Source organism: Salvelinus fontinalis, chromosome 35 (assembly GCF_029448725.1).
Source record: "Salvelinus fontinalis isolate EN_2023a chromosome 35, ASM2944872v1, whole genome shotgun sequence".
NCBI classification, from domain to species: domain Eukaryota; kingdom Metazoa; phylum Chordata; class Actinopteri; order Salmoniformes; family Salmonidae; genus Salvelinus; species Salvelinus fontinalis.
The window spans coordinates 40078220-40101874 of record NC_074699.1 but is presented as its reverse complement, the minus strand read 5'-3'; the positions used below and the strand labels follow the sequence as shown (position 1 = coordinate 40101874).

Below are 23655 nucleotides of genomic sequence, written 5' to 3'. Positions count from 1 at the left end.
TGTCGTGGTCGCTGTTGTTGTCCTGTCGTGGTCGTTGTGGTTGTCCTGTCGTGGTCGTTGTTGTTGTCCTGTCGTGGTCGTTGTTGTTGTCCTGTCGTGGTCGTTGTTGTTGTCCTGTCGTGGTCATTATTGTCCTGTCGTGGTCATTATTGTCCTGTCGTGGTCGTTGTTGTTGTCCTGTCGTGGTCGTTGTTGTTGTCCTGTCGTGGTCGTTGTTGTTGTCCTGTCGTGGTCGTTGTTGTTGTCCTGTCGTGGTCGTTGTTGTTGTCCTGTCGTGGTCGTTGTTGTTGTCCTGTCGTGGTCGTTGTTGTTGTCCTGTCGTGGTCGTTGTTGTTGTCCTGTCGTGGTCGTTGTTGTTGTCCTGTCGTGGTCGTTGTTGTTGTCCTGTCGTGGTCGTTGTTGTTGTCCTGTCGTGGTCGTTGTTGTTGTCCTGTCGTGGTCGTTGTTGTTGTCCTGTCGTGGTCGTTGTTGTTGTCCTGTCGTGGTCGTTGTTGTTGTCCTGTCGTGGTCGTTGTTGTTGTCCTGTCGTGGTCGTTGTTGTTGTCCTGTCGTGGTCGTTGTTGTTGTCCTGTCGTGGTCGTTGTTGTTGTCCTGTCGTGGTCGTTGTTGTTGTCCTGTCGTGGTCGTTGTTGTTGTCCTGTCGTGGTCGTTGTTGTTGTCCTGTCGTGGTCGTTGTTGTTGTCCTGTCGTGGTCGTTGTTGTTGTCCTGTCGTGGTCGTTGTTGTTGTCCTGTCGTGGTCGTTGTTGTTGTCCTGTCGTGGTCGTTGTTGTTGTCCTGTCGTGGTCGTTGTTGTTGTCCTGTCGTGGTCGTTGTTGTTGTCCTGTCGTGGTCGTTGTTGTTGTCCTGTCGTGGTCGTTGTTGTTGTCCTGTCGTGGTCGTTGTTGTTGTCCTGTCGTGGTCGTTGTTGTTGTCCTGTCGTGGTCGTTGTTGTTGTCCTGTCGTGGTCGTTGTTGTTGTCCTGTCGTGGTCGTTGTTGTTGTCCTGTCGTGGTCGTTGTTGTTGTCCTGTCGTGGTCGTTGTTGTTGTCCTGTCGTGGTCGTTGTTGTTGTCCTGTCGTGGTCGTTGTTGTTGTCCTGTCGTGGTCGTTGTCCTGTCGTGGTCGTGGTCGTTGTCCTGTCGTGGTCGTGGTCGTTGTCCTGTCGTGGTCGTTGTTGTTGTCCTGTCGTGGTCGTTGTTGTTGTCCTGTCGTGGTCGTTGTTGTTGTCCTGTCGTGGTCGTTGTTGTTGTCCTGTCGTGGTCGTTGTTGTCCTGTCGTGGTCGTTGTTGTTGTCCTGTCGTGGTCGTTGTTGTTGTCCTGTCGTGGTCGTTGTTGTTGTCCTGTCGTGGTCGTTGTTGTTGTCCTGTCGTGGTCGTTGTTGTTGTCCTGTCGTGGTCGTTGTTGTCCTGTCGTGGTCGTTGTTGTCCTGTCGTGGTTGCTGTTGTTGTTGTGATTGTCACACTACTAGGATTCCTTAAATAATGTTTAAACATTTTTAATTTTCATAGCAATATTTAATTAGTGTGTCACTATGGTGATGCATGGTCATCATCCGTCTAGTTTGGCCGGTTCTCCTGAGGCACTTGATGACACCGCCGTGTCATGTATTTGTCGTGTGTGCGCATATTAACTAACAAGTAACAAACTGTCTTTTAACACACCTGAGATCGACATGAAGCAACAATATAAAGACAAGTCTTAAAAAGTATATATCTTCTATATTTCCCTCATGTCATAAAGAGGCCAGTGGGATTATTACTTAACTGTTGCTGTACTGCATTAGTTGTTGTAGTTTAAATACATGTAGCCCTTTTAAACCCTTTCTTCCCTCTTAGTTCCGCCTGTAGAGACAACAGACAGAAGTATAGAACCTGTCACCTGTTCTAGAACTGGAACCTGTCTCCCCCCACAGAGACAGAGCAGTAACCAGAGAGAAGACTCTAGGTTCTAGTTCCAGAACACTGACTGACTGATACACCAGATGGAACCATCAGGTGATCCCCTGCCTGCCCTGGCCTCTCTCTACCCCCCCCCCCCCCCCTCTTTCTCCACATCCCTCCCTCTCTGTACTGTACTGTGTAGTGTGTTTACAGCTGATTGGTTCAGTGTGGTCTCCACTTTGGGGGAGTGGCACCACAGAGTCCTGTCCTGAAGGTATTTATAAACCCTCCATCTCTAACCGGTCATCCCTCCATCCCTCTCTCCTCTCCTCTGTCTCTTCCTCCCTCAGTTATCCACCCCTAGTTTAGACAGGCCCTGCCTGAACTCGTGCAGCTCATCAATCTTCCCATCCAGGACGTCCATGAACTTCTTCAGCTCTCCCTTCATGTTGCCCTGCTTGGACTGGCTGTCCTCGATGTCGGCCTGAAGACCCTCTATCCTATCCTCCAGGTCCTTGTTCTTCACCTCAGCAGCCTAAAGAGACAGAGATTATGGAGTTAGACTACTGATATAATTCCGTTTTAAATTCACCTCAGCTGTCTAAAGAGATATGAAGTTAGATACTGCCACAACGTTATAAATAACTATAACTTTCACCTCAGCCTACAGATAACAAACAATAACGTATATTAGTCGCCTATTTAGCTAGTTTATTAGCTTGAGAGAATATTGAGGGGGAGAAGGGGAGAGGGAGAGAAATTGGGGACAGAACAGGGGGAGAGAGAACGTAAGGGAGAGGGGGAGGGAGCGAGAGAGAGGCGGAGGGAGGGAGCGGCGGAGGAAGCGAGCGAGAGAGGAAGGGAGGGAGCGGGGGAGGGAGGGAGGGAGCGGCGGAAGAAGTGAGCGAGCGAGAAGGGGAGGGAGCGAGAAGGGGAGGGAGCGAGAGGGAGTGAGCGAGAAGGGAGCGAGCAAGGTAGTGAGGGAGCGAGCAAGAGGGAGGGAGCGAGAAGGGGAGGGAGTGAGCGAGAGGGAGTGAGCGAGAGGGAGCGAGAAGGGGAGGGAGCGAGAAGGGGAGGGAGCGAGCGAGAGGGAGTGAGCGAGAAGGGAAGGGAGCGAGCGAGAGGGAGGGAGCGAGCGAGAGGGAGTGAGAGGGAGCGAGCGAGAGGGAGCGAGAGAGAGGGAGCGAGCGAGAGCGAGTGAGCGAGAGGGAGCGAGCGAGAGGGAGCGAGCGAGAGGGAGCGAGTGAGCGAGAGGGAGCGAGTGAGCGAGAGGGAGCGAGTGAGCGAGAGGGAGCGAGTGAGCGAGAGGGAGCGAGCGAGAGGGAGCGAGTGAGCGAGAGGGAGCGAGCGAGAGGGAGCGAGTGAGCGAGAGGGAGCGAGCGAGAGGGAGCGAGCGAGAGGGAGCGAGCGAGAGGGAGGGAGGGAGGGAGGGAGCGAGCGGGAGGGAGCGAGTGAGCGAGAGGGAGCGAGTGAGCGAGAAGGGGAGGGAGCGAGCAAGGTGGGGAGGGAGCGAGAGAGAGAGAAGGAGAGGGGGAGGGAGGGAGAGGGGGAGGGAGGGAGAGCGGGAGGGGGAGGGAGGGAGAGCGGGAGGGGGAGGGAGAGAGCGAGAGGGGGAGGGAGGGCAAGGGAGGGTGAGCAAGAGGGCTAAAATGGGAGGTCTAAACTGGTGCCTGGAGGCATTTCTCAGCTGACTGTTGAAACCTGATCACTGTGTGGGAGACCTGCTTTAAATAGAGAGACCACTAGACCGGACACTACTGCTACTGTCTGGTATAGAGCTAGAGTTAATAGAATGGATATAACCTGCTTTAAATAGAGAGACCACTAGACCAGACACTATGGTATAGAGCTAAAGTTAATAGAAAGGATATAACCTGCTTTAAATAGAGAGACCACTAGACCAGACACTACTGCTACTGTCTGGTATAGAGCTAGAGTGAATAGAATGGATATAACCTGCTTTAAATAGAGATACCACTGGACCAGACACTACTGCTACTGTCTGGTATAGAGCTAGAGTTAATAGAATGGATATAACCTGCTTTAAATAGAGACCTCTGGTATAGAGCTAGAGTTAATAGAATGGACATAACCCCTTCAGACCATGGAGCTTTAGTGTGATACAATACATCCAATATGGTGGAGATGCTAACGTGTGATCATCACGATGGTTGTTACCATTGGTGCTGCATGTGTCTGACAGAGACGAGAGTGGTGTTCTGAGCTATTCTGCCATGACAACCACTAGTGAATATTGCTTTGAACAGGAATGTCAGTTCTATTTGAGTCTATGTCTAATAGCTTGCTGAGGGGGGTTCTCTGATCCATTGTGTCTAAAGGGAAGAGGAGGCATCGGAGCCAAGACATTGTTTTGTTGGTTTTATTCCCCTCCCTCCTCTGTCTAGCCGGGTTGGCCCTGAAGCTGAAGTATTTGAGGCATGTCATTGTTGGTTTTATTCCCCTCCCTCCTCTGTCTAGCCGGGTTGGACCTGAAGCTGAAGTATTTGAGGCATGTCATTGTTGGTTTTATTCCCCTCCCTCCTCTGTCTAGCCGGGTTGGCCCTGAAGCTGAAGTATTTGAGGCATGTCATTGTTGGTTTTATTCCCCTCCATAGTCGGTCTAGTCGCACCGCACCGATGACAGCTTGGTTGAGGAAATACGCTGTGAGGCTGTCAGATGACCGAGATGGTGAGTCGCTACCGAGATATATATCTATATATATATATAAAACATAATTACTGATATAGCTTCACTACTCATATAGATCAGAACCACAACAACACAGCTACTATCCACACAGTATCACTACCAATACATACAGCTTCACATCTCATTCAGAAACATATACTATTACCTTGTCACTACCGATACATACAGCTTCACATCTCATGTAGTATTACCTTGTCACTACCGATACATAGAGCTCACAACAGAACCACAAATATATATTATCTATTCAGCTTTACCCTGTTCTACTCAGGTTTGCAGCAGCAGTCTAGACAGAAAAGAGTCTGGTTAGATATGTTATGTACAGAACCTTCAGAAAGTATTCAGACCCCTTGACTTTTCCAACATTTTGTTATGTTACAGCCGTACTCTAAAATGGATTAAATACATTTTTTACATCATCAATCTACACACAATACCCCATCATGACAAAGCAAAAAAGTTTTTTTTAGAAATGTTTGCTAATTTATAAAATATCACATTTACTTAAGTATTCTGACCCTTTACTCAGTACTTTGTTGAAGCACCTTTGGTAGCGATTACAGCATCAAGTCTTCTTGGGTATGACGCTACAAGCTTGGCACACCTGTATTTGGGGAGTTTCTCCCATTCTTCTCTGCAGATCTTCTCAAACTCTGTCAGGTTGGATGGGGAGCGTTGCTGCACAGCTATTTTCAGGTCTCTCCAGAGATGTTCGATCGGGTTCAAGTCCGGGCTCTGGCTGGAGCACTCAAGGACATTCAGAGATTTGTCCTGAAGCCACTCCTGCGTTGTCTTGGCTGTGTGCTTAGGGTCATTGTCCTGTTGGAAGGTGAACCTTCTCCCCAGTCTGAGGTCCTGAGCGCTCTAGAGCAGGTTTTCATCAAGGATCTCTCTGTACTTTGCTCCCATTCATCTTTGCCTCGATCCTGACTAGTCTCACAGCCCCTGCTGCTGAAAAACATCCCCACAGCATGATGCTGCCACCACCATGCTTCACTGTAGGGATGGTGCCAGGTTTCCTCCAGATGTGATGCTTGGCATTCAGGCCAACAAGTTGAATCTTGGTTTCATCAGACCAGAGAATCTTGTTTCTCAAGGTCTGAGTCTTTAGGTGCCTTTTGGCAAACTCCAAGCGGGCTGTCATGTGCCTTTTACTGAGGAGTGGCTTCCGTCTGGCCACCCAACCATAAAGGCCTGATTGGTGAAGTGCTGTAATGAGGGTTGTCCTTCTGGAAGGTTCATTGGAAACAAGGATGCACCTGAGCTCAATTTCGAGTCTCATAGCAAAGGGTCTGAATACTTACATAAAGTATTCAGACCCCCTAAGTATCTTTAATACATTTGCAAAAATTCCCCAAAAACCTGTTTTCGCTTTGTCATTATGGGATATTATGAGGTATTGTGTGGATTGCTGGGGATTTTTATTTATTTCATCCATTTTATAATAAGGTTGTAACGTAACAAAATTTGGAAAAAGTCAAGCGGTCTGAGTACTTTCCGAAGGCACTGTATATTTCTGAAATGATTCCTCTGTCTACATAGCAGCTAATCACGTTCTCTCTACACCGGGGGGTCAATCAGGCCCGCGGGGGGTCAGTCAGGCCCGCAGGGGGTCCAATTCAAAATGATTTCCCCCAATTTCGATCTTGTCTTATTACTGCAACTCCCCAATAGGCTCAGGAGGCGAATGTTGACTCATGCATCCTCTGAAACATGACCCATCAAACCACGCTTCTTAACACCCGCCCACTTAACCCGGAAGCTAGCCGCACCAATATGTTGGAGGAAACACCGTTCACCTGACGATTGAGGTCAGCCTGCAGGCGCCCGGCCCGCCACAAGGAGTCGCTAGAGCGCGATGAGCCAAGTAAATCCCCCCAGGCCAAACCCTCTCCTAACCCGGACGACACTGGGTCAGTTGTGTGGAGCCTACATTAGTTCCATCAGTATTGGAATTCTGAGTGTGGAGCCTGCATTAGTTCCATCAGTATTGGAATTCTGAGTGTGGAGCCTGCATTAGTTCCATCAGTATTGGAATTCTGAGTGTGGAGCCTACATTAGTTCCATCAGTATTGGAATTCTGAGTGTGGAGCCTACATTAGTTCCGTCAGCATTGGAATTCGGAGTGTGGAGCCTACATTAGTTCCATCAGTATTGGAATTCGGAGTGTGGAGCCTACATTAGTTCCGTCAGCATTGCTAATACGATCATGATTGTGTCAGCCTAACGTTCCAGTAGCTATGTTGCTTCTGTTCTGCATCGCATCTGATACAGTATATAACACCGACGCTGCATTTACTTTGCAGGTGGCTGGCTGGGCTCATAGGTCAAATATTCTCATGTACCAAGATGACAGCTCATCTTGCTCAGCAAGGCCACACGGCGGTGCAGCTACTGTATATTGACAGATGATTGACTGTGTTCATAGGTAGAATATCCTCATGATTCACTATGGCAGGCCAGTACATACTAGTATATTTCCCATGTACCAAGAGGACCGCTCATCTTGCCTCTTCGAGGGCACCCGGTAGTGTGTCACTATTGCAGGCCGGTTCATACTACTATATTTCCCATGTACCAAGAATATAATAGCCATACGGCTGCATTAGCTTACACAGTATTCACACATTGGCTAGTAGTCAGTCCTGTATGGTAGAATGACCTGGTCTATTGAGAGTCTTAAAAAACGCATTCTGACTTCACATAGTTAAATCGCCAGGCTTGGGGGATTTCACAGAGCATATCGTCCTCACTGCCTGTAGTTATATTATCATCTTCATATGACGCTTGGTTCTGGCAGTGAGCTGCCCTGAAGGATCAGAGTCCTAACTCTTGGTTCTGGCAGTGAGCTACCCTGAAGGAGTAGAGTCCTAACGCCTAACGCTTGGTTCTGGCAGTGAGCTACCCTGAAGGAGCAGAGTCCTAACTCTTGGTTCTGGCAGTGAGCTATCCTGAAGGAGCAGAGTCCTAACTCTTGGTTCTGGCAGTGAGCTGCCCTGAAGGATCAGAGTCCTAACTCTTGGTTCTGGCAGTGAGCTACCCTGAAGGAGCAGAGTCCTAACTCTTGGTTCTGGCAGTGAGCTGCCCTGAAGGATCAGAGTCCTAACTCTTGGTTCTGGCAGTGAGCTACCCTGAAGGAGCAGAGTCCTAACGCTTGGTTCTGGCAGTGAGCTACCCTGAAGGAGCAGAGTCCTAACGCTTGGTTCTGGCAGTGAGCTACCCTGAAGGATCAGAGTCCTAACGCTTGGTTCTGGCAGTGAGCTACCCTGAAGGATCAGAGTCCTAACGCTTGGTTCTGGCAGTGAGCTACCCTGAAGGAGCAGAGTCCTAACTCTTGGTTCTGGCAGTGAGCTGCCCTGAAGGATCAGAGTCCTAACTCTTGGTTCTGGCAGTGAGCTACCCTGAAGGAGCAGAGTCCTAACGCTTGGTTCTGGCAGTGAGCTACCCTGAAGGATCAGAGTCCTAACTCTTGGTTCTGGCAGTGAGCTACCCTGAAGGAGCAGAGTCCTAACTCCTAGACATGCATTGTAATATTTTCTAATAAATGGTTAAACTTACAGGTGGTGTTTTATTTCTGAAGTAAGTATGTAGCCAGAAAGGCTCATAGGGCAGGAGCCCATCTCCTGTTTCTGTAGCATGATGCAGCTTGATGTAGCAGTACACCCCCTAGACAGAACGCTAGTCTATCTCCTGTTTCTGTAGCGTGAGGCAGCTTGAGGTACCAGTACTCCCCCTAGACAGGACGCTAGTCTATCTCCTGTTTCTGTAGCATGACGCAGCTTGATGTACCAGTACTCCCCCTAAACAGGACGCTAGTCTATCTCCTGTTTCTGTAGCGTGCGGCAGCTTGATGTACCAGTATACCCCCTGGACAGGACACTAGTCTAACTCCTGTTTCTGTAGTGAGGCAGCTTGAGGTACCAGCACACCCCCTAGACAGAACGCTAGTCTATCTCCTGTTTCTGTAGCATGACGCAGCTTGAGGTACCAGCACACCCCCTAGACAGAACGCTAGTCTATCTCCTGTTTCTGTAGCATGACGCAGCTTGAGGTACCAGCACACCCCCTAGACAGAACGCTAGTCTATCTCCTGTTTCTGTAGCATGACGCAGCTTGAGGTACCAGCACACCCCCTAGACAGAACGCTAGTCTATCTCCTGTTTCTGTAGCATGACGCAGCTTGAGGTACCAGCACACCCCCTAGACAGAACGCTAGTCTATCTCCTGTTTCTGTAGCATGACGCAGCTTGAGGTACCAGCACACCCCCTAGACAGAACGCTAGTCTATCTCCTGTTTCTGTAGCATGACGCAGCTTGATGTACCAGTACACCCCCTAGACAGAACGCTAGTCTATCTCCTGTTTCTGTAGCATGACGCAGCTTGACGTACCAGTACACCCCCTAGACAGAACGCTAGTCTATCTCAGGGCTTTACCTTCAATCTATCTCCTTAATGCCGAGTGCCAAGCATCTGGTCCCATTTTTACAATCTTTGGTACGACTCGGCCGGAACTCCTAACCTTCCAATCTCAGGACGGACACTAAAACCACAAAGGCCACTGAGTTGGGCTTAGAAATAGATACAAGCGAGTTTTATCTCTGAAACTCACGGATTTCCAGAGACTGAATGTGTGACCCTGGTTTCCAGAACGGTCTCTACTTGAGACCAGCTCCCATACCATAGATCCAGTCTGGTTTATGTCAGATCCTTTGTGGTTGTCAGGTTATGAGTGTGATGTACGGTAGGCTTTGACACTGGTCACAGAGAAACAGATGGTCTGATCTAGGGTAGGTTTAAACTCAGACTGGCTTTGATAACGGGTTAGACTAGATGTATGGCGGGGTTAACAGCAGTATGGGTTAGTATATCACTTTAGGGGTGGGTATACCAGGTGATCCCTGTTGCCGGGTAGAAAGGGAGAATGAAGATGTGTGAATCAATCTAGACTCAGGGTTTCTCACACCAGTCAGTCAGTCATCTAGATACTGTAGGATCTGAGAGCAATATGTGTGTATCTGTGCACGTCCAGCCAGCCAACAACATGCTGTAGGATCTCCCCCAGCCAGCCATAACCAATATCTGTCAACATGCTGTAGGATCTCCCCCAGCCAGCCATAACCATCATCTGTCAACATGCTGTAGGATCTCCCCCAGCCAGCCACAACCAATATCTGTCAACATGCTGTTGGATCTCTCCCACCCACCCAGCCATGACCAATATCTGTCAACATGCTGTAGGATCTCTCCCAGCCAGCCATGACCAATATCTGTCAACATGCTGTTGGATCTCTCCCACCCAGCCATAACCAATATCTGTCAACATGCTGTTGGATCTCTCCCACCCAGCCATAACCAATATCTGTCAACATGCTGTAGGATCTCCCCCAGCCAGCCATAACCAATATCTGTCAACATGCTGTTGGATCTCCCCCACCCAGCCACAACCAATATCTGTCAACATGCTGTAGGATCTCTCCCACCCACCCAGCCATGACCAATATCTGTCAACATGCTGTAGGATCTCTCCCACCCACCCAGCCATGACCAATATCTGTCAACAGCACACTGACATCTTCAGCTGTTTCTGCCAAGCTGATACATAATATTACATTTGATTAACAATGATTCTGTCTGTGTCCCAAAGGCACCCTTTATAGTGCACTCCTTTTGACCAGGGCCCATGGGGTCTGGACTAAAGTAGTGCACTATAAAGGGAATAGGTTGCCATTTAGGATGCTTCCATGTCTTTATGAGAAGAATGCTCTTCATATTCAAGAGGAGATATCTGTAATTACAATACTGGGATCAAATAGAACTGTGATTCAAATAGAACTGTGATCCAACAGAACTGTGATTCAAATAGAACTGTGATCCAACAGAACTGTGATTCAAATAGAACTGTGATCCAACGGAACTGTGATCCAATGGAACTGTAATTCAATAGAACTGTGATTCAAATAGAACTGTGATTCAAATAGAGCTGTGATTCAAATAGAACTGTGATCAAATAGAACTGTGATCAAATAGAACTGTGATCAAATAGAACTGTGATCAAATAGAACTGTGATCAAATAGAACTGTGATCAAATAGAACTGTGATCAAATAGAACTGTGATCAAATGGAACTGTAATCAAATAGAACTGTAATCAAATAGTTTCCATTGTTGAGAATGTAACTCTCCACTCTAGTCTATTCTCTAGTAGAGAATTCCTTTTAATAACAGTGTGGATCATAGCAGCCATTTAACACGATATACAGTATCCTCATCATAGTTCTAAATAGAACACTACTGGACCTGTTATTAATACAGAACCATGTGGAATATAATGGACCTGGTATTAATACAGAACCATGTGGAATATAATGGACCTGGTATTAATACAGAACCATGTGGAATATAATGGACCTGTTATTAATACAGAACCATGTGGAATATAATGGACCTGGTATTAATACAGAACCACGTGGAATATAATGGACCTGTTATTAATACAGAACCATGTGGAATATAACAGACCTGGTATTAATACAGAAGAGGTGTGTGTGTGTGTGTGTGTGTGTGTGTGTGTGTGTGTGTGTGTGTGTGTGTGTGTGTGTGTGTGTGTGTGTGTGTGTGTGTGTACACGTGTGATCATAATGTAATGGAACAATCTAGATCTGCTGCTTCACCCAGAGAGAGAGAGAGTGTCACTCACAGTTCCAGCGTATTGGGTTAGGGCTTCAGTACCTGTAGTTTCTCTGTGATGCTCTCACACTCTGCCATCAGATGCGGGGTTAGTGTTTAGGGTGTAGGGGTTAGGCTTCAGTACCTGTAGTTTCTCTGTGATGCTCTCACACTCTGCCATCAGTTGAGGGGTTAGTGTTTAGGGTGTAGAGGTTAGGGCTTCAGTACCTGTAGTTTCTCTGTGATGCTCTCACACTCTGCCATCAGTTGAGGGGTTAGTGTTTAGGGTGTATGGGTTAGGGGTTAGGGCTTCAGTACCTGTAGTTTCTCTGTGATGCTCTCACACTCTGCCACCAGATGAGGGGTTAGTGTTTAGGGGTTAGGGGTTAGGGCTTCAGTACCTGTAGTTTCTCTGTGATGCTCTCACACTCTGCCATCAGATGAGGGGTTAGTGTTTAGGGTGTAGGGGTTAGGGGTTAGGGCTTCAGTACCTGTAGTTTCTCTGTGATGCTCTCACACTCTGCCATCAGTTGAGGGGTTAGTGTTTAGGGTGTAGGGGTTAGGGGTTAGGGCTTCAGTACCTGTAGTTTCTCTGTGATGCTCTCACACTTTGCCATCAGATGAGGGGTTAGTGTTTAGGGTGTAGGGGTTAGGGCTTCAGTACCTGTAGTTTCTCTGTGATGCTCTCACACTCTGCCATCAGTTGAGGGGTTAGTGTTTAGGGTGTAGGGGTTAGGGGTTAGGGCTTCAGTACCTGTAGTTTCTCTGTGATGCTCTCACACTCTGCCATCAGATGAGGGGTTAGTGTTTAGGGGTGGGGTTAGGGGTTAGGGCTTCAGTACCTGTAGTTTCTCTGTGATGCTCTCACACTCTGCCATCAGTTGAGGGGTTAGTGTTTAGGGTGTAGGGGTTAGGGGTTAGGGCTTCAGTACCTGTAGTTTCTCTGTGATGCTCTCACACTCTGCCATCAGATGAGGGGTTAGTGTTTAGGGTGTAGGGGTTAGGGCTTCAGTACCTGTAGTTTCTCTGTGATGCTCTCACACTCTGCCATCAGTTGAGGGGTTAGTGTTTAGGGTGTAGGGGTTAGGGCTTCAGTACCTGTAGTTTCTCTGTGATGCTCTCACACTCTGCCATCAGATGAGGGGTTAGTGTTTAGGGTGTAGGGGTTAGGGGTTAGGGCTTCAGTACCTGTAGTTTCTCTGTGATGCTCTCACACTCTGCCATCAGATGAGGGGTTAGTGTTTAGGGTGTAGGGGTTAGGGCTTCAGTACCTGTAGTTTCTCTGTGATGCTCTCACACTCTGCCATCAGTTGAGGGGTTAGTGTTTAGGGTGTAGGGGTTAGGGCTTCAGTACCTGTAGTTTCTCTGTGATGCTCTCACACTCTGCCATCAGATGAGGGGTTAGTGTTTAGGGTGTAGGGGTTAGGGCTTCAGTACCTGTAGTTTCTCTGTGATGCTCTCACACTCTGCCATCAGTTGAGGGGTTAGTGTTTAGGGTGTAGGGGTTAGGGGTTAGGGCTTCAGTACCTGTAGTTTCTCTGTGATGCTCTCACACTTTGCCATCAGATGAGGGGTTAGTGTTTAGGGTGTAGGGGTTAGGGGTTAGGGCTTCAGTACCTGTAGTTTCTCTGTGATGCTCTCACACTTTGCCATCAGATGAGGGGTTAGTGTTTAGGGTGTAGGGGTTAGGGCTTCAGTACCTGTAGTTTCTCTGTGATGCTCTCACACTCTGCCATCAGATGAGGGGTTAGTGTTTAGGGTGTAGGGGTTAGGGCTTCAGTACCTGTAGTTTCTCTGTGATGCTCTCACACTCTGCCATCAGTTGAGGGGTTAGTGTTTAGGGTGTAGGGGTTAGGGCTCAGTACCTGTAGTTTCTCTGTGATGCTCTCACACTCTGCCATCAGATGAGGGGTTAGTGTTTAGGGTGTAGGGGTTAGGGGTTAGGCTTCAGTACCTGTAGTTTCTCTGTGATGCTCTCACACTCTGCCATCAGTTGAGGGATGATCTCTGCTTGCTTCCTCAGGTTCTCCAGTTCCTGGAAGGAACACACATATTAATATCCTCATCAGACCTCCTGTACCTCAGACCTCATCAGACCTCCTGTACCTCAGACCTCATCAGACCTCCTGTACCTCAGACCTCATCAGACCTCCTGTACCTCATCAGACCTCCTGTACCTCAGTCCTCATCAGACCTCCTGTACCTCAGTCCTCATCAGTCATCCTGTACCTCAGACCTCCTGTACCTCAGACCTCCTGTACCTCAGCCCTCCTGTACCTCAGCCCTCCTGTACCTCAGCGCTCCTGTACCTCAGACCTCCTGTACCTCAGACCTCCTGTACCTCAGCCCTCCATCCCCCTGTCTCCGCCACCCAACCCTGCCACTCCCCTGCCTCTGACCCCCAACCCCTCTGCCTCCCAACCCCGCGCCTCCGCCCCCCCAACCCCGAGAATGACCACATCAAAATGTGATGTGTCCCGTTAGCTTAAGTGCTAATTGTTCACTTGGTTTGAAGTGGCCCCAAGGTCACGGCTGGCAAGGCAACGCGGGTGGCGCAGTGGTCTAGGGCACTGCATCACAGTGCTAACTGCGCCACCAGAGTCTCTGGGTTCGCGCCCAGGCTCTGTCGCAGCCGGCCGCAACCGGAAGGTCCGTGGGGCGACGCACAATTGGCATAGCGTCGTCCGGGTTAGGGAGGGTTTGGCCGGTAGGGATATCCTTGTCTCAGTATGTAAAAAATGTAATAAAATGTATGCAGTCTACTGTAAGTCGCTCTGGATAAGAGCGTCTGCTAAAATGACTAAACTGTAACTGTAAAACGCCACGCCACAGAAGTTCAATAATTCATGGTCACGTTTGAATTTTTTTATTTTTTATTGTCAGGTGCTGCAGGAGAGGAGAAGTGAGGGGTGGGAAGGTGAGAGGAAGGGGAAGAATGAGATAGGGGGGGAGAAGGAGAGAGAAGCGAGGGAGGACAAGGAGAGAGAGAGAGAGAAGAAGACAGCAGATGTGTGCAGGTTGCTGTGGTGAGTCATTCTTCTCCTTGTCCACTGTGACTGAAGCTACAGATGAACCACAGTGTTATGAACCTGTCACTCTCTTCCTGTTACTCTCACCCCATCCCTGTCTCACCCCATCCCTGTCTCACCCCATCCCTGTCTCACCCCATCCCTGTCTCACCCCATCCCTCTCTCACCCCATCCCTCTCTCACCCCATCCCTCTCTCACCCCATCCCTCTCTCACCCCATCCCTCTCTCACCCCATCCCTCTCTCACCCCATCCCTCTCTCACCCTATTCCTCTCTCACCCCATCCCTCTCTTGGCCTCTCTCACCCCATCCCTCTCTCACCCCATCCCTCTCTTGGCCTCTCTCACCCCATTCCTCTCTCACCCCATCCCTCTCTTGGCCTCTCTCACCCCATCCCTCTCTCACCCCATCCCTCTCTTGGCCTCTCTCACCTCATCCCTCTCTCACCCCATCCCTCTCTTGCTCTCAAAATGACATATATTCTCTTACTCTCCATATCTCTCTAACATGATATGGATATTTGTAAACTAGCCATGACGATTACAGACACTGTCATGATGCTTCCATTTCTTTAATATATTTTTTTGTATTTTCACCCCTTTTTTCTCCCCAATATCCTGGTATCCAATTGGTAGTTACAGTCTTGTCTCATCGCTGCAACTCCGGACTCGGGAGAGGCGAAGGTCGAGAGCCGTGCGTCCTCCGAAACACAACCTAACCAAGCCGCACTGCTTCTTGACACAACGCCCATCCAACCAGAAGCCAGCCGCACCAATGTGTCTGAGGAAACACTGTACACCTGGCGACCGTGTCAGAGTGCACTGCGCCCGGCCCGCCACAGGAGTCGCTAGTGTGTGATGAGACAAGGACATCCCTGCCGGCCAAACCCTCCCCTAACCCGGACGACGCTGGGCCAATTGTGCGCTGCCCCACGGGCCTCTCGGTCGCGGCCGGCTGCGACAGAGTCTGGACTCGAACCCAGAATCTCTAGTGGCCTTCGACCACTGCGCCACTCGGGAGGCAACATGATGCTTCTAAACTAGCTGTGACGATTACAGACACTGTCATGATGCTTTTAAACTAGCCGAGAAGATTACAGACACTATCATGATGCTTCTAAACTAGCCGAGAAGATTACAGACTATCATGATGCTTCTAAACTAGCCGAGAAGATTACAGACTATCATGATGCTTCTAAACTAGCTGTGACGATTACAAACACTGTCATGATGCCTCTAAACTAGCTGTGACGATTACAGACTGTCATGATGCCTCTAAACTAGCCGAGAAGATTACAGACTATCATGATGCTTCTAAACTAGCCGAGAAGATTACAGACTATCATGATGCTTCTAAACTAGCTGTGACGATTACAGACACTGTCATGATGCTTCTAAACTAGCCGAGAAGATTACAGACTATCATGATGCTTCTAAACTAGCTGTGACGATTACAGACTGTCATGATGCTTCTAAACTAGCTGTGACGATTACAGACACTGTCATGATGCTTCTAAACTAGCCGAGAAGATGACAGACTATCATGATGCTTCTCAGAGTAATCATGATCTCATCTCCTGTCTTTACAGGACTACACCACCCTAGAGACATCATCACAGCCACTCCTGGTTAGCATAATCATCTCTCCATTCAGAGAGAGAGAGGAAGGAGACCACTTAGCAGGAGTCTGATCTGTCAGACTGTTCATCTGACCCAGCAGGACACAGAGGAAAGGACCCACTTACAGCAAAATCACCTGGGCTCTGTGTGTGTGTGTGTGTGCGTGCGTGCGTGCGTGCATCAGACAGGTTCTGTCTCCGTCTCTCTGTACCTCTGAGTTCAATCAGGGTTCATGAAATGATGATCAAAACAGGATCAACAGAAGGAAATAAATCCAAGGAGTAAATCAAACTGGTCTCAGCTTTAAAGTCTTTGTCAGGGTGATTTACTGCCCAAACCAATAGGTTTCTAATAGTCACACACACACACACACACACACACACACACACACACACACACACACACACACACACACACACACACACACACACACACACACACACACACACACACACACACACACACACACACACACACACACACACACACACACACACACACACACACACACACACACACACACACACACACACACGGCTGAATAAACCCCCTGTCAAGAGCATGAAAGGGAAACACGCTGACAACCCTGCCGAGAGAGAGAGACAGAGACAGACAGAGACGGACATAGAGACATAGAGAGAGACAGACAGAGAGACAGAAAGAGAGAGCAAGAGGGAGGGAGACAGTGCGAGGGCGAGAGAGAGAAACCAGACAGACCATCAGCTCTAGAGTGGGAGATTAGAAGGATAGAGGGATCCGGGGCGGGGGGGGGGGGGGGGGGGGGGGACAAGAAGGTGAGAGAGGGAGAGACCAAGAGAGAGAAACCAGACAGGTCTGGGGGAGGGGAGGGCAGTAGAAAGAGACAGAGAACAACAGGGTGAGAGAGGGAGAGACCAAGAGAGAGAAACCAGACAGGTCCAGGGGAGGGGAGGAGGGGCAGTAGAAAGAGACAGAGAACAACAGGGTGAGTGAGAGAGGGAGAGACCAAGAGAGCAGCAATACATCATGCTGCAAGTCATTTAATCTGTAGTCTAATAACCTGTGAAATACATCATGCCACAAGTTATTTAATCTGTAGTCTAATAACCTGTGAAATACATCATGCTACAAGTTATTTAATCTGTAGTCTAATAACCTGTGGAATACATCATGCTGCAAGTCATTTAATCTGTAGTCTAATAACCTGGGAAGTAATTTAATATGTAGTCTAATAAACCGTGAAATTCATCAAACTGTCAGTCATTTAATCTGTAGCCTAATAAACTGTGAAGTCATTTAATCTGTAGCCTAATGAACTGGGAAGTCATTTAATATGTAGTCTAATAATCCGTGAAATTCATCAAACTGTCAGTCATTTAATCTGTAGCCTAATAAACTGGGAAGTCATTTAATATGTAGTCTAATAAACCGTGAAATTCATCAAACTTTCAGTCATTTAATCTGTAGTCTAATAAACGGTGAAGTCATTTAATCTGTAGCCTAATAAACTGTGAAGTCATTTAATCTGTAGCCTAATAAACTGTGAAGTCATTTAATCTGTAGCCTAATAAACGGTGAAGTCATTTAATCTGTAGCCTAATAAACTGTGAAGTCATTTAATCTGTAGCCTAATAAACTGTGAATTCATTTAATCTGTAGCCCAATACACTGTGAAGTCATTTAATCTGTAGCCCAATACACTGTGAAGTCATTTAATCTGTAGCCTAATAAACTGGGAAGTCATTTAATCTGTAGTCTAATAAACTGTGCCGTTTCCCGGGTCGTAGTGGGAGGACCACACACCATATCATGGCGTGAGACTCCCAAGTTTACGTCAAAATGATGGTTATTATATAAATACGTGTGCATAATGATGGTTATTATATAAATATGTGTGTATAATGATGGTTATTATATAAATACGTGTGTATAATGATGGTTATTATATAAATACGTGTGTATAATGATGGTTATTATATAAATACGTGTGCATAATGATGGTTATTATATAAATACGTGTGCATAATGATGGTTATTATATAAATATTTGGGCATAAAGGCGGTTCCACCACCATTTAGTTTAGAGACACAAAAAGATCCAATTAACACAGGATTTGTCTGCATTTATAGAATCGTACCGAAATGTCCTATTTCCATCACCGCTTTTTATACAGTAGGACTTTACTGTGGATGGAAACATGGTTCCAGCTAATGAAATGTGTCTGCAGGCAGAATCAGTATTGATCCATGAATGAAGGGAAGTCCTGATCACCACGGCCATGCCGGCCTCAAAGCCTCATTGGGACGAACTGGAATAAATGTCAGGGTGCGTAGAAACCAGCCATCTTGGGGCAGCAGTTGCTTGGCAGCTGGGCAGAAGTGACATGAGGACGATGTTACTGGCAGACCCAGTGCCTGGGGCTCCTGGTATCATTTAGAATGACTACAGGAGCATAGAACATTATTAATGTGGTCTGAAATAACATGACCGGGTATAGAGTCAGACCTGACATTACCAGAGACATTTTCTATACGCAGAAAATACTATGAATAATACAGATTTTTCCCCTTTGCGTGTTCTTGAACGAGAAGTTAGAAAACCTATAAAAACACTGAAGTCAGCAATAAACTGATAGATAATAGGTATTGATGTAACATTTCACACAGAGAGGAGAGAGAGAGAGAGAGGGTTTAATTCACAGGCTGTGGAAATATAAACGTAAATGTTTCTCATGCCAATAAATTCCTTTGAAATGAAATTGAATTGAGAGCTGAGAGAGAGAGGGGGGGAGAGAGAGAGAGAGAGAGAGAGAGAGAGAGCAGAGGAAGAGAGAGAGAGAGGGGAGAGAGAGAGCAGAGGAAGAGAGAGAGAGAGAGAGAGAGAGAGAGAGAGACAGGGGAGAGAGAGGGGAGAGAGAGAGGAAGAGAGAGAGAGGAAGAGAGAGAGGGGAGAGAGAGAGCAGAGGAAGAGAGAGAGAGAGACGGGGGAGAGAGAGGGGAGAGAGAGAGAGCAGAGGAAGAGAGAGAGACTAATACTTCCACAGATAATTGTTCTGACATCAAAGGTCCCACAACAATATCCACCTTCTATTGGACTACAATCCCCTCCTTAGGGACAGAGAAAGGTAGAGAGGAGGAGTGGAGATTGAGAGACGGGTAGAGAGGGAACGAGACAGGTAGAGGGGGAGAGAGAGAGGTAGAGGGGGAGAGAGAGAGGTAGAGGGGGAGAGAGACAGGTAAAGGGGGAGAGAGACAGGTAGAGGGGGAGAGAGACAGGTAGAGGGGGAGAGAGACAGGTAGAGGGGGAACGAGACAGGTAGAGGGGGAACGAGACAGGTAGACGGGGAACGAGACAGGTAGACGGGGAACGAGACAGGTAGACGGGGAACGAGACAGGTAGACGGGGAACGAGACAGGTAGACGGGGAACGAGACAGGTAGACGGGGAACGAGACAGGTAGACGGGGAACGAGACAGGTAGACGGGGAACGAGACAGGTAGACGGGGAACGAGACAGGTAGACGGGGAACGAGACAGGTAGACGGGGAACGAGACAGGTAGACGGGGAACGAGACAGGTAGACGGGGAACGAGACAGGTAGATGGGGAACTAGACGGGGAACGAGACAGGTAGACGGGGAACGAGACAGGTAGACGGGGAACTAGACGGGGAACGAGACAGGTAGACGGGGAACGAGACAGGTAGAGTGGGAGAGAGAGAGTGATAATAGAGATAACATGTCCCTTAGGGATAATGGGGTTATATTTGCATATAGTCTGTCAGCAAAACTACAGGCTAGTCATATGAGACTGTGTGTGTGTCTGTAGGAGTTGTGTGTGTGTGTGTCCACCTGTTCCTTGTCCTGCAGCTCCGTCTCCAGCTCCTGAATTTGTACAGTCAGCTTAGAGTTCATCTCCTTCTCCACGTTGGCCTTTTCACACTGAGACTCCAACTCTGCTATCTACAGGAGAGAGAGCAGGAGGAGATTATAGAGCAGGAGGAGATTAGAGAGGAGGAGGAGATTATAGAGCAGGAGGAGATTATAGAGGAGGAGGAGATTATAGAGGAGGATGAGTTATAGAGGAGGATATATAGAGCAGGAGGAGATTACAGAGCAGGAGGAGGAGAGAGAGCAGGGGGAGAGAGAGGAGCAGGAGGAGAGAGAGGAGCAGGAGGAGAGAGAGGAGGAGATATAGAGCAGGAGGAGTTATAGAGGAGGAGGAGAGAGGAGCAGGAGGAGAGAGAGGAGCAGGAGGAGAGAGAGGAGGAGAGACTCTTGTTAGGAACTCTTAGAACCTTCCCTGATATCAGCAGGGAACACCAGAATCCTTTTGTGGATGGATATGTATATCAGTGGATGCTCCTCATCCACCTCAGTGAATTTCATACAAATCAAATGAGTAAAAACATTACAAAACGTTATCCGTTTTAGATAAAACTATAGTAAATATATTCACGTCACCAAATAACTGATTAAAACACAGCGTTTTGAAATAAAGGTCTACAGTAGTCTCAACAGCACTCTGTAGGGTAGCACCATGGTGTAGCCGGAGGACAGCTAGCTTCCGTCCTCCTCTGGCTACATTGACCTCAATACAAAACCTAGGAGGCTCATGGTTCTCAACCGCTTACTACAATTTGTCTCTAGACCTGTGTTATAAATGTTCATTTCCAGGCTAGGTTGTAGCAACCTCACGATGTGTACAGGGAAAATATGAGCATCATGTAGTATCCTAAACCTATCACAGTTACATTGAACTGGGTGAATATGAATGACAGTAACCTAAACCTATCACTGTAACATTGAACTGGGTGAATATGAATGACAGTATCCTAAACCTATCACTGTTACATTGAACTGGGTGAATATGAATGACAGTAACCTAAACCTATCACTGTTACATTGAACTGGGTGAATATGAATGACAGTAACCTAAACCTATCACTGTAACATTGAACTGGGTGAATATGAATGACAGTAACCTAAACCTATCACTGTTACATTGAACTGGGTGAATATGAATGACAGTAACCTAAACCTATCACAGTTACATTGAACTGGGTGAATATGAATGACAGTAACCTAAACCTATCACTGTTACATTGAACTGGGTGAATATGAATGACAGTAACCTAAACCTATCACTGTTACATTGAACTGGGTGAATATGAATGACAGTAACCTAAACCTATCACTGTTACATTGAACTGGGTGAATATGAATGACAGTAACCTAAACCTATCACTGTTACATTGAACTGGGTGAATATGAATGACAGTAACCTAAACCTATCACTGTTACATTGAACTGGGTGAATATGAATGACAGTAACCTAAACCTATCACAGTTACATTGAACTGGGTGAATATGAATGACAGTAACCTAAACCTATCACTGTTACATTGAACTGGGTGAATATGAATGACAGTAACCTAAACCTATCACTGTTACATTGAACTGGGTGAATATGAATGACAGTAACCTAAACCTATCACAGTTACATTGAACTGGGTGAATATGAATGACAGTAACCTAAACCTATCACTGTTACATTGAACTGGGTGAATATGAATGACAGTAACCTAAACCTATCACAGTTACATTGAACTGGGTGAATATGAATGACAGTAACCTAAACCTATCACTGTTACATTGAACTGGGTGAATATGAATGACAGTAACCTAAACCTATCACTGTTACATTGAACTGGGTGAATATGAATGACAGTAACCTAAACCTATCACTGTTACATTGAACTGGGTGAATATGAATGACAGTAACCTAAACCTATCACTGTTACATTGAACTGGGTGAATATGAATGACAGTAACCTAAACCTATCACAGTTACATTGAACTGGGTGAATATGAATGACAGTAACCTAAACCTATCACTGTTACATTGAACTGGGTGAATATGAATGACTGTAACCTAAACCTATCACAGTTACATTGAACTGGGTGAATATGAATGACAGTAACCTAAACCTATCACTGTTACATTGAACTGGGTGAATATGAATGACAGTAACCTAAACCTATCACTGTTACATTGAACTGGGTGAATATGAATGACAGTAACCTAAACCTATCACTGTTACATTGAACTGGGTGAATATGAAGGACAGTAACCTAAACCTATCACTGTTACATTGAACTGGGTGAATATGAATGACAGTAACCTAAACCTATCACTGTTACATTGAACTGGGTGAATATGAATGACAGTAACCTGAACCTATCACTGTTACATTGAACTGGGTGAATATGAATGACAGTAACCTAAACCTATCACTGTTACATTGAACTGGGTGAATATGAATGACAGTAACCTGAACCTGTCACTGTTACATTGAACTGGGTGAATATGAATGACAGTAACCTAAACCTATCACTGTTACATTGAACTGGGTGAATATGAATGACAGTAACCTAAACCTATCACTGTTACATTGAACTGGGTGAATATGAATGACAGTAACCTAAACCTATCACTGTTACATTGAACTGGGTGAATATGAATGACAGTAACCTAAACCTATCACTGTTACATTGAACTGGGTGAATATGAATGACAGTAACCTAAACCTATCACTGTTACATTGAACTGGGTGAATATGAATGACAGTAACCTAAACCTATCACTGTTACATTGAACTGGGTGAATATGAATGACAGTAACCTAAACCTATCACTGTTACATTGAACTGGGTGAATATGAATGACAGTAACCTAAACCTATCACTGTTACATTGAACTGGGTGAATATGAATGACAGTAACCTAAACCTATCACTGTTACATTGAACTGGGTGAATATGAATGACAGTAACCTAAACCTATCACTGTTACATTGAACTGGGTGAATATGAATGACAGTAACCTAAACCTATCACTGTTACATTGAACTGGGTGAATATGAATGACAGTAACCTAAACCTATCACTGTTACATTGAACTGGGTGAATATGAATGACAGTAACCTAAACCTATCACTGTTACATTGAACTGGGTGAATATGAATGACAGTAACCTAAACCTATCACTGTTACATTGAACTGGGTGAATATGAATGACAGTAACCTAAACCTATCACTGTTACATTGAACTGGGTGAATATGAATGACAGTAACCTAAACCTATCACTGTTACATTGAACTGGGTGAATATGAATGACAGTAACCTAAACCTATCACTGTTACATTGAACTGGGTGAATATGAATGACAGTAACCTAAACCTATCACTGTTACATTGAACTGGGTGAATATGAATGACAGTAACCTAAACCTGTCACTGTTACATTGAACTGGGTGAATATGAATGACAGTAACCTAAACCTGTCACTGTTACATTGAACTGGGTGAATATGAATGACAGTAACCTAAACCTATCACAGTTACATTGAACTGGGTGAATATGAATGACAGTAACCTAAACCTATCACTGTTACATTGAACTGGGTGAATATGAATGACAGTAACCTAAACCTATCACTGTTACATTGAACTGGGTGAATATGAATGACAGTAACCTAAACCTATCACAGTTACATTGAACTGGGTGAATATGAATGACAGTAACCTAAACCTATCACTGTTACATTGAACTGGGTGAATATGAATGACAGTAACCTAAACCTATCACAGTTACATTGAACTGGGTGAATATGAATGACAGTAACCTAAACCTATCACTGTTACATTGAACTGGGTGAATATGAATGACAGTAACCTAAACCTATCACTGTTACATTGAACTGGGTGAATATGAATGACAGTAACCTAAACCTATCA

At 46.5% G+C, this 23655-nt stretch overlaps 1 protein-coding gene across 2 annotated transcripts in view; it reads right to left on the bottom strand.

Moving 5' to 3' along the window:
- Positions 1–2009: 2009 nt before the first annotated feature.
- Positions 2010–23655, bottom strand: part of LOC129834853 (homer protein homolog 2-like) — a 72587-nt gene continuing 50941 nt past the window's right edge. For both annotated transcript variants that reach the window (XM_055900180.1, XM_055900181.1), the window contains exons 6-8: positions 19711–19821; positions 13189–13269; positions 2010–2393 (exon numbers count right to left, since the gene is read on the bottom strand). In XM_055900180.1, the coding sequence (XP_055756155.1) occupies positions 2205–2393; positions 13189–13269; positions 19711–19821 (381 nt within the window). In that variant the 3' untranslated portion in view covers positions 2010–2204. The remainder of the gene's footprint in view (positions 2394–13188; positions 13270–19710; positions 19822–23655) is intronic.